Raw genomic sequence first — 14,181 nt, 5'->3', positions numbered from 1 at the left:
CTAGCTGTGCATAGAGAGTGGGAGTAAAATAATTATGCCAGGCCATGAGTCTGTGTGTGAAGATGCCCAAGGCTAAAGCAGCCAGCCATGGGTAAGGGTGGGGGGATCTTTATTGCACTGTACCAATGTCAGGTTGAGAAGGTGCCACCTGAAAAGCTCCTGTTTTCAAAGAAAATATGAGGTCACTGGGAACTTGGCCTTGCTACTCAGACCCACCAAGGGAGATGTGCACCCTAGGTACCATTTAGCCTGTGCTCCAGGCTGATGCCCCAGGTCAGGACCTCTTAACTCCTGCCAGGAACAGTCAGAGAATTGTCCAATGGCGTCTGGTTCATGCTGTGCACCCACAGACATCTTATGGCCAGGCTTCTGAAGCTGCTGACCAAGGTAGGGACAATGGTCACCAGCCTTCCCGGGGGCTCTCTTCACCACTTCCCAAGGCCACAAAGAGCTTCTTGCACAGCTCCCCAGGCACCGCTTGCTCCTGAGCTCTGGGACCCCCAGGGTCTTGGTCAGTGGCCTCCCGCTTGCGCTTGTGCCAGGAGGGGCTCTCCTCACCCAGGCGACCCTCAGGGAGGCCCCGGCTCCGCAGACAGACAATGGCCGCAGCCTGCTCCGCCAATTTCTTAGACTTGTCCCTGGGCAGACGAGGCATGGGACAATAAGGCAGGTAGATGGGCAGGCTGGTTGCAGGACAAGAAGCTGGAAAGGCCTGACTCTATACACCCTTGGCAAAGATTCTAACAAAACTGAGGAAGGGGGTCATTGCCTGGGGATGCCACTGCCCAGGTACACCACCCTCCCCAAACCCTCCTCGGCCAAAGCTGGGTTGAGGCCCTTCATCCCAAGCTCCGCCCCCCCTCCCCCCCCACTGATGAGGAAACTCACCACAAGGTGGACTGGTACTTTTGCTCAGCAACAGTCACAACAGAGCAGAAGAGGCGATCCAGGGGGCGCTGAACCTGGTGCAAAGAGAGGAAAGGAAATACAGATGGCTGCATGGAGGCCAGAGGAATGAGCCCTGGGGCTCACCGGCCAGAATCACGTGGAAAATAGAAAAAGGGAAGTACTTCCCACCTAAGTTAAATGAAGGCTACCCGTATCACATGCTCCTCCCCAGCAGCAGTGCCTGGTGCATTTGCCAAGGAAGAAAGGCAGATACATAAACAGGCAATGACATTCCAGTGTCTCAGGAGTTCAATCATGTACCTAAGCAAAGGGCCATCAGACCCCTTAGCTGCGCGTGACTACGGATCCTGCTCCAACTGACATCTGGATGGGTCAGGTCACCCAAAATGAGGAGGAATTCACCAGATGGCAAAGGGGTGAGAGGGGACAAGGATGGGGCAGACTTCTCAATACTTGGCAGAGCGACCAGGTGATACAGCTGGACAGAGAGCTGAGGGGATGAGACATGAAGCAGAAAGGCATGTGGGGAGCCTTGCGCTCTGTGCTGAGGTGCGAGGGCTTGATGTCAAAGCACTGGGGAGAGGATGAGGACTTGAGCAGGGAGGCAGAGGTCAGATTTGTTCTAGAAAAGTCACTGTGGGAGAGGGGGACACAAGTCCTGGAAGGAGATCAGAGGTCAGAAGGCCAGTCCAGAAGAGACAGAGCAGCCTAAATAAGGCATGGTCATGGGGACCAAAGGAAGTGAAGCAAGACTGTCTTAAACTTTCCTCCAAGCAGCCTCAAGTCTGGGGCCCAATTCTGAGCCCCATTGGCTGAGGCCTGGTCCAAAAACATGTCTAACTTTTAGGTTCAAGCATCCTTCCTAAGTAAGACAGCTGGTCCTTTCCAGGGAAGTCTCCCTGGTCTAAGCAACACCACTGGCAGAGACTGGCCCAAGCGGCCCCTTATGTATGTCTCAAGTTCAGTTTTATGAAAGTGGTCAGAATTAGACAACAGGCCCACTGTCACAGGGAAGGGGCTATCATATCAGCAACTGGTCCAGCCACCAGCAATCACTGCATGCCCATGGAGGGCAAAGACAGGCTCCAGTCAAGCAGTCTGGAATTCAGGGTACGAGCTATGGGTGTGTTGGGGGTGATGGCACCAGCCGTGGGAGGTGCTGCAGAGCTGGATTCAGGGCAGGCCACAGCTGGGAACTCACCGTGTCATACACAGGCTNTTGAACTTAGCATTAACCATGTATAGCAAGCAGCCAGCTGAGGGCACGGGCCCTGGCCAAGCTGAGGCCAACCTGGAGACCTACCGGTCAAACTTGACAGCCATCTTAATGACACCAGAGGTGTCCTCAGCTGGCTCCCCCGCAGTCTCTGGGGTTCTGGCCACAAGTTCAGCCCGCCGGGCATTCNTGCTGCAGAGCTGGATTCAGGGCAGGCCACAGCTGGGAACTCACCGTGTCATACACAGGCTGTGCCAACTTCTCCTTCCGGCACCATTCCAGCAAGCACATCTTGGGGGTGATCTGGGGTGAGTACGCTCTCCTGGGGCAAGGAAAGGAAGGAGTCAGGGCTCACCCACCATCACCACCAGGCTGCTGCTTTAGGACTCCCACACTTACTCCTCTGAGCTCCCATTTCTGTCCCACCAGTGATGTGGGGCCTGGATTCTACCTAAAGGGAAGATGGGCTTCAGCATGCTTGGGGAATTGGAATACAAAGTGAACTCCCGCACTCTGAACTCTAGCCTGGAAAACAGACTTCAACACCCAAAAATGAAAGTCCAGGGGTGCCTGGATGACTCAGTCAGNACCTACCCCTGGGATCAGCCTGGACTGGAAAAGAGTGAATGTGAGCCTTTGAGGCTGGACACTGGAGGGCAGGCTGGATGGGTGGAAAAGGCTGTAAAGGTCACCTCTACCACCTAAGCCCAGCCTCTCTTCCAAAGAAGAAAACATAGGCAAGTGTTCCCAGCCAGCAGTGAGTGAACTGACCTGCACTGAACNAGAAGAAGAAGACAAAGAAGAAGAAGAAGAAGATCCAGTTTGCCTTTCAAGACAAGACAGAAGGGAGTAGGTGGGGGTTGGGAACATAGGTGGCCATACAATGGTCTGGGATCTAGCTCAGTACCCACCCTTATTATGTCCCCTGAGTATCAGGATGATCTGCTTCAGCCCTGAACACACTGTACTCTTATTTCAGAGTCAGAGTCAGTCTGTAACAGGGTGACAGGGTAGGAGGCACTATGTTCCAACTTCCCACCAGGAGCTCTCCCCAGATATGACTGCCCAACAGCTGTGTCCACAATCCTCCTCCCAAGCCCTTGCCAGACAAGACTGGCTCCTGGTATGAGCCTGGNCGAGTGCCTGGGTTATACAGGGCCCCATCCTCATGTGGGCCCAAGGGAGGAAGAGACAAAGGCCATGACCACTAAGTGGTTCCCCACTTCCTGCCCCAGCCACAAGCAGTTAAGCCTAGCCTAAACTGAGGTACCACCCAGAACTACAGAGTTATACTCTTTCTCTTAAACTCACAAGACACCTGTGTCAAGCTGGTTAAGCTATGTGGGGTAGGGACAGAACCAACACCACAAGCCTGGGGTTGGGAAGAGAGTCCTGGCNCTCCCACCCTGAGTTGTGGGATGAGGTCGATCAAGGAAAAGGTGAAGTTTGGTCACTGCGGGACAATACACACACCCCTAACAGTGCTGCCTGGGCCTCCAGGGACCATCTTCCTCAAAGTGCTTTCTTTGGGATGCTGAAAAATGACAAGGATCCAAACCANGGAATAAACAAGCAAGACAGGGAGTCACAGGAAGAGGTGCTAGGCCAGATTGCGAGGAGCAATACCAAATGTAGAGGACCAAGGGGTAGCCTCCCAGACTGCAGAGTGATGGGCTGTGGGCACAGGCTCAGGCCAGGGGCTCCATTCTACAACCCCAACTCTCCTGACCATTGGGTCTTGATGGCCTGGTGTATGACTGATCTGTTACCATGAAAGCCCCTTCCTCCCCAGGAATTCCCGAGCCCAGGCCCCACATTCTTCCATCCTACTGGCACTCTAGTTCCCCTAATTCTGCTGTGAAATCAGTCCAGGGATGGAAAGTTCCAAAGCTTTGTTAAGTATCCTATTCTGTGAGGTGAAGCTATACCACTACCCCACTCCTGTACGTCCACCACCAGAAGCTGCATCCCTGGTCCCTGAGAGTTAGCTTAGGGCTCAGAGTCAAGCCTGGCAACGTCTGCAACATTGCCCCTCTCACCAAATTTCCTGGGAAGACTGGGCAGCATGGAGCAACCTTCCCTGGGGCGACTCCAACTGTTCTCGTAGCATCTGGCACAAGCAGTACTTGGTGTTGGTGTAGTGGTTCTCATACTGTACGGCCTGAGGGAAGAACCAGCATGAGCCCACTTGCTGTCCAGGCAGGCTCTGAGGCCTGAGATATGCCCTGATGGCAGAGAAAGGGGCTCCAAGGGGGCATCAGAGGTGTCCTTACAGCTGAGGCAGTGTGAGCCCATAAGAAAAGCCACCTCCACCCTGGCCATCTACTCCTCCAGGGAGCGGTACAAACTCGAGAGTCATAGCTGAGAGCCAGGGTTAGGAGCACACTCGACCGGACAGCCTGAAGGAAGTCCAGATGTGTAGGGAGCCCTTCCTGCTTCAGCCACCACAGGCTACCACAGGAGACCTGCTGCCCTTCCAGTGGCAGGGAAGAGGAGCAAGTCGAATTCTGGTGTGGCAGGAGCAGCACCAAGACAGGGATGAGATTATTCTATTTCTAAACACAGTGGGTACCTTCCTTTCCCACATCTTAAATAACTGTCCCCAATATCCACCTGCATGGGAAAGCACAGCACAATCTACCAATCATGTTCACGTTACTTGTCGCTTCACTGAGCTTCACAAGCCTCACAAGCGTGAGGTGCAGCTGTTACCACTACTCCTGACAAATGCAGGCTCAGGGAGGCAAGTTGACAGCACAGGGATACACACTAGAAGCCTGCCTGGCTGGGGCAGACAGAAAAGCACTGGGTGAGAGGTGCCCGAGCCCTCTAGAACACCCTCCCAGCCCTCGCCCCTACACTCTTGTAATATCTCCACCTAGGCCTATGTCTTCAGTGCCTGGCAAGGTGCCATGATACGCTGAGGACAAAGCAGAGATAGGATGGTAGGCCCCAGCTAGTGGCAAGGCCTTGATTCAGCTTGTCTGGGACAGAAGGCACCTGGAAGGACCAGAAGCAGCCCTGCCTATGCTTGAAAGCCACCCCCTTCCTCCAGGAAAACAGCTCTTGAGGAGCTGCCAAGGGATAGACTGAGTAGGAATGATAACATCACCTTTTACCCAGTGAGCAGTGTTGAGCATATCTTCTCTGCCACAGACATGCCAGCCAGCTGCAAGAGCTAGACAGGTGGCCTGGGCTAAGGCAAGCCCCCCTTGTCTCTGGCTGACCCAGGGTACTGGAGAGCCTGGTAGTCACCAACCTGCTGAACAGGACACCTGAAACCCAGGGGATGAGGGCTGTAGCATCAAGCAAAGGAGGCCCTAGGACAGAAGCCTCAGGGCCTCCTACCATCCCAGGCTGCACAGTCCTGGGGATACCACATGCCATGGTGCCACAATGCCACAGGCATGGCCACGGCCTAAAGAGGGTATGGGCAGTCTGAGGATGTCAGGAACTCCTGACCTACCCAGGAGGGTATAAGCCCCGGGCCTCCTACCATCCCAGGCTGCACAGTCCTGGGGATACCACATGCCATGGTGCCACAACGCCACAGGCATGGCCACGGCCTAAAGAGGGTATGGGCAGTCTGAGGATGTCAGGAACTCCTGACCCACCCAGGAGGGTATAAGCCCCCGTATTGAAGAGGATGAGGGCTAGACTCTCTGCTCAGGCCCACTGAAGAATTAGAAGTCCACTGACTATCTCTGCCTGCAGACATGTACAGCTACTCAGGAGTCTCACAGAATTCTAGGATTGTGACAAAGGGACAGGGCAGGTGAACTGGTCAAAAAGTTCCTCTAGAGGGAAATGCCTCTGGCAGTAAAATCAAGCTCTCAATGAGAGGAAAAGGCTAGTCTCTAAGGAGAGGGTCAAAGTTAGGCTAGTCCCTAAGTCAGAGATTAAGGGGGTCTGGGAATTAGCAAGAAAAGAGTTTTAGAAGTGATTGTGACTTATGGCCAGAGAGAAGTCTCTACAGAGATAATCTGCTCTCAACAACAGTTACAGTGGCTCCCCCTGGCTGAGGCTGCTCAGGCGCCAACCCTTTGGCATGGGTGTCTTCAGTGACACAGATCCCACTGTCACTGTACATGCATGTATGTGTGTATGTGTGTGTCGGGGGGTGGTATGAGTGAGAAAGAGAAAGGCCCCCATGTTTGGGCCCCGGCAGCATCCTGAATCCAGGGGTCCTTACTATGACCCCCACGCCTGGGAAGCTTTAGAAGGAGGTAATGGTAGGGGCATGCATCCCCAGACACTTTCTTCACACTGCAGTCAGGGAGACCCAACACTACATTACAAGAACTAAAAAGAAAAGGAGAGGAACAACAGGGCTGCTGGTGGCTGGGGGCTCACCCAAGGCACTTTTTGCAGGAATGTGGCAGATAGTGAGAAATGTTTCTTTTGAAAAAGTGCATAGACGTACATATCGGATGTACTTCTGCATGACTTCCTCCAGGGGTCGCAGACCCTCCTTGAGAAAGATGGATGGGTTCCACATGGCGGCTCGGGCCACCATCACTGAAGAGGCTGCCGTGGCTTGTCGAAAGTCCTCTATGTCCAAATACTTTTGGATGTGGTCATGAGATCCTCCACTGAAAGGCAACAGGGGAGTGAGGAGTGTCCCCATCCTTATACCAGCATTTTCATAAAAAGGCAACTCCCAGAGCTGCTACTCATTAACTACGTGGTTTTGGCCAAATCCTTCAGCTCTGAGCACTTCGGGAGACTGGAGGTCATAACACACACCCCACTTTGGGGTCAGGAACACCAAGTGAAATAACGCAGAGAAACAGCCTGAACCAGGCCTAGGACGCAACAGGTTGGTCTCCCAGAGATTTTACCTTCCTTCCTCCTCATCCTAAAGCCAGCCCAAATCTGAAAACATGGGTCTGTAAGTGGATGCTGGGATCACAGGAAAACCCCCAGCCGGGGGCACCATATACCTACTAATGGCTGGGTCAAAAACCACAGACACAGTGGTGATTATGAGAGGAAGGAAGGAGGTCCAGTTTGCTTGCAATTTCCCTTCCTGTTACCCTGAGGCCCCAAGGGCCCCCTTGGAAACTGCTCTGTTTGTATCCATTCCATTAGGAGTTGGGTGACGGCCTCAATCCAGAGACAGCATTGTATGTATTGTGGGAAAGACCCTCAGGTGGCAGCAGCAGCAACAGGACCCAGGCTCTTGAGTAGCCCTACCCTCTCCAAGCCACTCCTACAACTCCTTGGCCTAGAGACAACTGGGACCTGGCTAGCACCCCCAACCTTAGCTCCCTCCCACTTCCCACCAGTCAGGCATGCCTTTTGTCAGGGTTTCCGGGCTTTGGAACTTCTCTGTTGCCATCCTGCCCTCAGGCTCTGTGCCATCCTAAGGTGCAAGGCTACTTTGAACTCCGGACTGGCCCACACAGCCAGCTCCCCAGTGCCAACTGGACACTGTCTTACTATTAAGCCTCTGGGCTGGTCATTGGTACCTCGCAACTACCTGTCTTGGCTCCTGGTCCTGTAGCTGCCCGGAATGCTTTGGACTATGACCTGCCTTATGCCCCCATCTCTGTACACTCTGGCTTGGGACTCCTCACCCTTCACCCTGCACACCTAACTCTGGGCATGACATCACTTTCCCCTGGGCCTGCTTCAGCAGCCACCTTCTCGCTCTCTCAGTCCCCTGAACACTCCTCACCTCACCCCAGCCACCAGAATGCTCTGCCTGCTGCACACCTACATCAGCCACTCACCAGAGGCCAGGGGACAAAACAGATACTTTTCAGCCTCACACCCAACCTCATTTTTTTGTCCCACCTTTTTTCCCTTTTTTAATGCTATCTCAATCCATTTTTTGTATGCCAGCTCAAATCCCTCAGAGTGAGGTGGAGCATAAAACAGTAAATGATGAAGAAGGGAGGCTTACTTGGCTATGACAGGAATAGAGAGGGTTTCAGCAATGGCTTTGATGGCTTCACAGCTGACAGGGTGCTGAGGTCGTTCCTCCCGCTTCCTTGGAAATAAAGAAAAAAGATGGGGCTGAGGGCTGAGCCCATGTCACAGTTCAAACAGGTTTACCTTATCCAAACCCTACTGTCCTCCCTGCTGAACCTCAGGAAGGTCACGTGGCCATGAAGGACAGGGTTCTGGGCTGCAGATGTCTCCATGACCTCTGTTGTAAGGGTCAGGAACAGCATTAGGCCCTGCTGGGAAGGCAAGTCCAGCTCTTGGAGGCCTGCAAGTGAGGCAGGGCTGCAGAGGGCTGCTGTGGGTGGCCTGGCTCCCAAGGTCACACCACCTTTCCCTGGCTTCCCCTCACCTCTGCCAGAGATGAGGGACAGTGCTATAAGAATGCTGCCCCTACTGTCCCGGTCCTGCCCTCCCTACGAGACAGGGAACAGCTGCTGCCCTCAGACTGGCCACTCCCACACAGCTGCCTATGTTGAGGCCAAGTTGGGCAGCTGATCCTGGGGAGAGGCACCTGGCACAGGGTAGACCCAGCAGCCAGGACAGGCCACAGATCATGGCTGTCACAATGAGCCCCAGGAAGGCAGGACCACAACCTGGGGCCCCTCCTTCCAAGGTCAACTGCAAGAAGTTCTTATGCATGAGTGAGTCTTAGGGATACTGAAGTGAGCCCTGATCTAAGTTGTGCTCAGGAACGAGCAAAAGAGATGGTCGACCAGACAGCCTTTGCTCAGGTCTTGCCTGGGCCCATCCCTTCCAGTACACTACTCAACAAATGGGTCAGGGGCCACAGGGCCTCAGAAGGCCTGTCAACCCATCCTCCACCTCCACCTCTCCACACACCCAACAGCCAGTCTAGTCCTTCCTCAACAGCTTTGATGGCCAGTAGGCCCCTCTTTAAACTCACCCAAATCTGTCTTCCTGGTGTTTCCAACTACTGGCAAAAAGTAACAGCTATATTTATTCAGAGAATACCATATGCCAGGCACTGTGCCAAGGCTATATATTCATGATCTCATAAAAGCCTCAAGACAACCCTATATCAGAAATTATCTTAATTACCAAATGAGGAATGGGGTGCCCAGAGAGGTTAAGTGATTTGTCCAAGGATCCACAGCCAACAAGCAGCAATGCTGGGAGCCCAAACCAGGCAGCCTGAGCCTGCTGTGGCAGGGAAGAGCACACGTGTACATGTGTGTGGCCTTTCACCGCCCCCTACTGGCTTCAACCCGCACAGCTCTGCTTTTCTCTTTTACATGTTATGGGTTCACTTGTCTGAAATGCAGCAAAAAGTGGGCTGTTCCTGAGCCCAAAAGGAACAACACTCAGAGAAGAGAGGTCACTCTGGCCAAAGTCTGTTGACCTGGGATGTACAAAAGCACATCGTGGTCACAGGGAGCAAGTCGGCTTGGGAAACCAAAAGTAGCCGTCAGCAACATGTCAGCTCCCAGAAGAGAGCACATTAGCTCTCACGTTAGATAGAAGAGCTGTTTCAAGTAGTCACTGTGACAGCTGGCAGTCCAACAAGGGCAGACAAAAGAGAGTGCCTTTAAAAGAACAGCCATCTGCTTGGGGTCATTTGAGGGAGAAGCCATTGCTCAACGTAGTGGAAAGAAAATGAGATTTCAGAGTCAGAGTTCTAATTCCACCACTTCCTGGCTGAATGGTACAATTCTGAACCTATCACTCAATCTCTACCATTTACACATCCTGAGGGTATGGGTGTTTCTCCTTCCTCTTGTGTCTTTAAATTCAGTCTTCCTCTCCTTCTGTCTGTCTTTAAACTCATTGCAGTGTCTACCACCAGTAAGTGCTCAGTGAATGAAACAAAGAATGCCAGGCTATAAAGGGTTTGACTGCCCTCAGGACTTTTGGATGTCAAAGAGCTAGGCAGAGGTAGGCTGCATATGCAGAAGTAAAGTTGGCTGTCACCTGGGCTCTGGCGAAGCATTGTTAAGATGACTGAGGACGGGCGCCTGCGTGGCTCAGTCTGTTAAACGTCTGCCTTCAGCTCAGGTCATGATCCCAGGGCCCTGGGATAGAGCCCCGAGTTGGGCTCCCTACTCAGCGGGGAGTCTGCTTCTCCCTCTCCCTCTGCTCTCCACCCCCTGTTCATGCTCTCTCTTGTTATCTGTCTCTCTCAAATAAATAAAATCTTAAAAAAAAAAATGGCTGAGGACCTCCCTGCAAGTCAGTCACTAGATAGGCAGATAGGCAACCACTCACCTCCCATGAACTGTGACGGCAGCGATGCCAGTCCTCTTTATCCGCTTCACAAGGCTCAAGGTATCTTCCAGCTGAGGAAGAGGACAGCCCAGGGGGGTTACTGAAGCTACTGAGGGAACAGCTGTCAGATCCCAAAGTGGGTTCAGCCCCACTCCTTCCTCCAAACCTAATTCAGCTCCTTGAGAAGCATTCACCACCCCCCATTCAACATCCCCAGAGAAAATGGACCTTGAAATTTAACACATCATCCTTACTGATGGCAGGATACGAATCTTGCAGGTCACAGGTCTGCGTGTCCCTTTAACAAGAGTGCTGAGGATCTGCAGACAGGAAAACACAAACTATTCTGGAAAAACCACCACACTGCTCGTACTAATTAATGTGCTAAAGAGCCGTGCATCACTGCGGCATGGATAAATCTGTGTTCACGTATGCGTCCTTCCTTTCCTATGCCAGCACCCCAGCACCAGAAGCCCCTTGCCTGGTACTCTGTGGTGTAGATATACTTGGTAAATGAATGAATGAATGGATCTGCATGCATGCCTACATAAAACACAGAAATCCTTTGCCAGGCAAACATCAGAATCATCTGGAGAGCTTAAGAAATACACAGTCTTAGATTCCACCTCTATTTCCTAAATGGGTTTTTAGGGGCAGGGCTCAGGAATGTATGTTTTCAAAAGGCTCCCAGCCATAAAAAATGAGGAAATCCTACCATTTGCAAAAAACACGGATGGATCTTGAAGGCATTATGCTAAGTAAAATATGTCAGAAAAAAACAAATACAGTATGATCTCACTTATATGTGGAATCTAATAAAAAGCTCCTGAAAAAGAAATCAGATTTATGGTTACCAGAGGTGTTGGGAGGGGAAATTGGAGAAAGGTGGTCAAAAGGCACAAACTTCCAGTTAAGTACTAGGGATGTAATGTACAACAGAATGCCTGCAGCCAACACAGCTGTATATCCAGGAAAGTTGTTAAGAGAGTATATCTTTTTTTTTTTTAAGATTTTATTTATTCATGAAAGAGAGAAAGAGAGAGAGGCAGAGGCAAAGGGAGAAGCAGGCTCCCTGCAAGGCAGGGAGCCGGATGCGGGGCTCGATCCCAGGACCCTGGGATCATTACCTGAGCCGAAGGCAGACACTTAACCAAAAGCCACCCAGGCGCCCTTAAGAGAGTAGATCTTAAGAGTTCTCATGACGAAGACAAAGTTTGTTTTGTTTTTATCCTTAGAGTATAGTTGACACACAATGTGACATTAGTTTCAGAAGAGTTTCTTAATTTTCATTTTATTGTATCTATATGAGATGGTGGATACAGAATACAGTTAAGCCTACTGTGGAAACCACTTCATAATATATGTAAATCAAACCATCATGCTTATATGCCTTAAACTTACAGAGTGATGCATGTAAATTTTGCAGTAAAACTAGAAATCTTTTAAATTTTTAAAGAAGGTTCAGCTTGGGGCACCTGAGTGGCTCAGTTGGTTAAGCGTCTGCCTTCAGCTCAGGTCATGATCTCAGGGTCCTGGGATCAAGTCAAACATTGGGCTCCCTGCTCAACAGGGAGCCTGCTTCTCCTTCTCCCTCTACCTCTCGCCCCTGCTTGTGTGCACATGCACACGCGTGCTCTCAAATAAGTAAAATCTTTAAAAAAATAATTTTTTAAAAAGGTTCAGCTTAATACCCTCCCTCCTCAACTTGATTCTGAGGCCTCATCCTGGTTGAGAAGACACGGCCCACACCTTCTTTCCTGCTTGAAGGCAGTGTTCCCTGAGTGCTGTTCCAGGATCTGCCATGTGAGGGAGCCAGGGAGGTTGTACAGGTCCTGCCTGGGCCCTGTCCTTAGGAGCCTCTCTCTCTCTCTCTCTCTTTTTTCTTTATGTGCCTCTCTTTAGGTGAGCTGGATACACAGAAGTGAAACTGGCAAAGGAAAAGACAACATATTCAACACATTAAAAAGTGTTGATTTGCACAGTAACTGCAAAGGACTTCAAAGAAAGATGAAGTCATACAGGAAAGAGATCACACATGAATCAGAGATCAATTTACATGCAGATGACAATGAACGTCTGTCCCATTGCTATATTCTTTCCTTGCCAAAAATTTCAGGCTAGGGGCACATGGCTAGCTTAGTTGTACAGCATCCGACTCCCGATCTTGAGGTCATGAGTTCAAACCCCACACTCTGTATAGAGATTACTTTAAAATAATAATTAAAATAATTAAAATTTTATTTTTTTTATTTAAAAATAATTTTTAAAAATTAAAAAAAAAATACAGGCTAGGCAAGCTGGAGGGAAGGTGATTCCAAGAGCCCTCTACCAAGAACTGGATTGCCAGCAGAGCACAGGAGATACCCAGGCCACTGCTCTCAGTCTTGGTTCTAGACAAGTGGGGGCAGCAGAGAGCCAGATTGCAAGAACCAGTCCAGGAGGGCTTTCTCTCAGGCCCCAGCTGAGACAAACCTCTCCAGAAGACATCAGACAAAGAGGCTACGCTGACAAGGCAGGTAGACAGATCATGGGCAAGAGAGGGCCGGCCTACTGGCCTAAAGCACAAATGTCAGGGACTGGCAGGAAGGAAAAGTCCCCAGATGCCGCCCCAGGAGGCAGACTGGGCCTGTGGTCCTAGGGTCATTTTGGCAGGCCTTAAGGGGGCAACTACCCTTTAAGGGGCGGGGGGACTGCCAGATCACTGAGATACACAATAAACATTCTCCCTCTGGTCCTATCCTTCAGGCGGACAGTACGATCTCTGGAAAGTTCCTTTGCTAGTGCTGACTTAGAATACGCTGATGTTTGGTGACTGAGGCAATGTCAGCTGGTTTGATCCAGTTCTGTTTTGCAGAACTTCCTTTGCCGTATTTCATCCAAGTAGCTCTAAGCACTTTCTTTGGTATTTCTGTTCATTTCACGTGCGTGTTCAGAATCAGGAAGGAAATTAGTAATCAAAATCCCCAGCCACCTGCAAGGGTCACATTAAGGGGACCGGGTGAACAGAGACGGCTTCTGGCTAGGCCCTAGCATGAAACCCTGCTGGACTCAACTCTCCCAGATTCAATTCACAACTCCTATCTGTGGTGTGAAAGTTTGCGGGGGAGAAGGACCTGAGGTAAGCTCCTAACACAGATAACAAAGCATATCCACCCACAGGCAGCTTGTCTCACCAGATCTACTAGCTGACTCAGGAAAAGCAGACTCAGCTCCCCTGGTTGTTGCAGAATGGGTAGAAAGGAGGATGGGAGAGCAAAGGCTCAGGAATCACTGGGAACTGAATTCAAGTCCTAACCCGGCCAATCATTAGTCATAGCCCAATTGTACTGTGCACAGGGGAATGTCCTGGGCAGCCAGGGACGCCCAGGAAATCTTGGGCAGGGGTGAAATAGAGGACTTTACTAACCTAGAGTCTAAAATTGAGGTTCTTAATCTACGGAGGATACATCAGAGTTACCTAGGAAGCTTTTTCAAAAGACTAGTTAATACTCCTTCCCAGCCCCTATCTACTCCAAGGATATACAGAAATCTCAAAAGATAGAATCTTTTATTATTATTATTATTATTGTAATAAAATAGATATAATGAAACTTTCCATTTTAACCATTTCTAAGTGTGTAATTCAGTGGCATTAATTACATTCTCAATGTTATACAACCGTCACCATTACCTATTTCCAAAATTTTTCATCACCCCCAAGTATCTTTATATTGAAAAAATTCTGCAGGTAGTCCTGAAATGCTCCCACAGACAGAACCATGGACCTAAAACACCAGCCTAGAAGAACCCACAAAGTTCTCACCCAGGTCACCCAGTCTGCCAGCAAAGTTTGAACCTGTATCTAATCCAGCCCACTATTCTTGGGTCCCATCTGGCTTTGT

At 50.7% G+C, this 14,181-nt stretch overlaps 1 protein-coding gene across 1 annotated transcript in view; it reads right to left on the bottom strand.

Annotated features, from left to right (window-relative positions):
- Nucleotides 1-53: 53 nt before the first annotated feature.
- Nucleotides 54-14,181, bottom strand: part of DUS2 (dihydrouridine synthase 2) — a gene marked incomplete at its 5' end in the record, with an annotated part of 19,149 nt that continues 5,021 nt past the window's right edge. The window contains 8 exons of the mRNA XM_034639035.1: nucleotides 54-638; nucleotides 889-962; nucleotides 2,360-2,447; nucleotides 4,165-4,286; nucleotides 6,549-6,717; nucleotides 8,034-8,120; nucleotides 10,301-10,371; nucleotides 10,555-10,620. Coding sequence (XP_034494926.1) covers nucleotides 401-638; nucleotides 889-962; nucleotides 2,360-2,447; nucleotides 4,165-4,286; nucleotides 6,549-6,717; nucleotides 8,034-8,120; nucleotides 10,301-10,371; nucleotides 10,555-10,620 — 915 coding nt within the window. The remainder of the gene's footprint in view (nucleotides 639-888; nucleotides 963-2,359; nucleotides 2,448-4,164; nucleotides 4,287-6,548; nucleotides 6,718-8,033; nucleotides 8,121-10,300; nucleotides 10,372-10,554; nucleotides 10,621-14,181) is intronic.

Source organism: Ailuropoda melanoleuca, chromosome 12 (assembly GCF_002007445.2).
Source record: "Ailuropoda melanoleuca isolate Jingjing chromosome 12, ASM200744v2, whole genome shotgun sequence".
In the NCBI taxonomy this organism is placed as follows: domain Eukaryota; kingdom Metazoa; phylum Chordata; class Mammalia; order Carnivora; family Ursidae; genus Ailuropoda; species Ailuropoda melanoleuca.
Note: the sequence above shows the minus strand (reverse complement) of the source record. Positions and strands in the feature narration are given on the sequence as shown.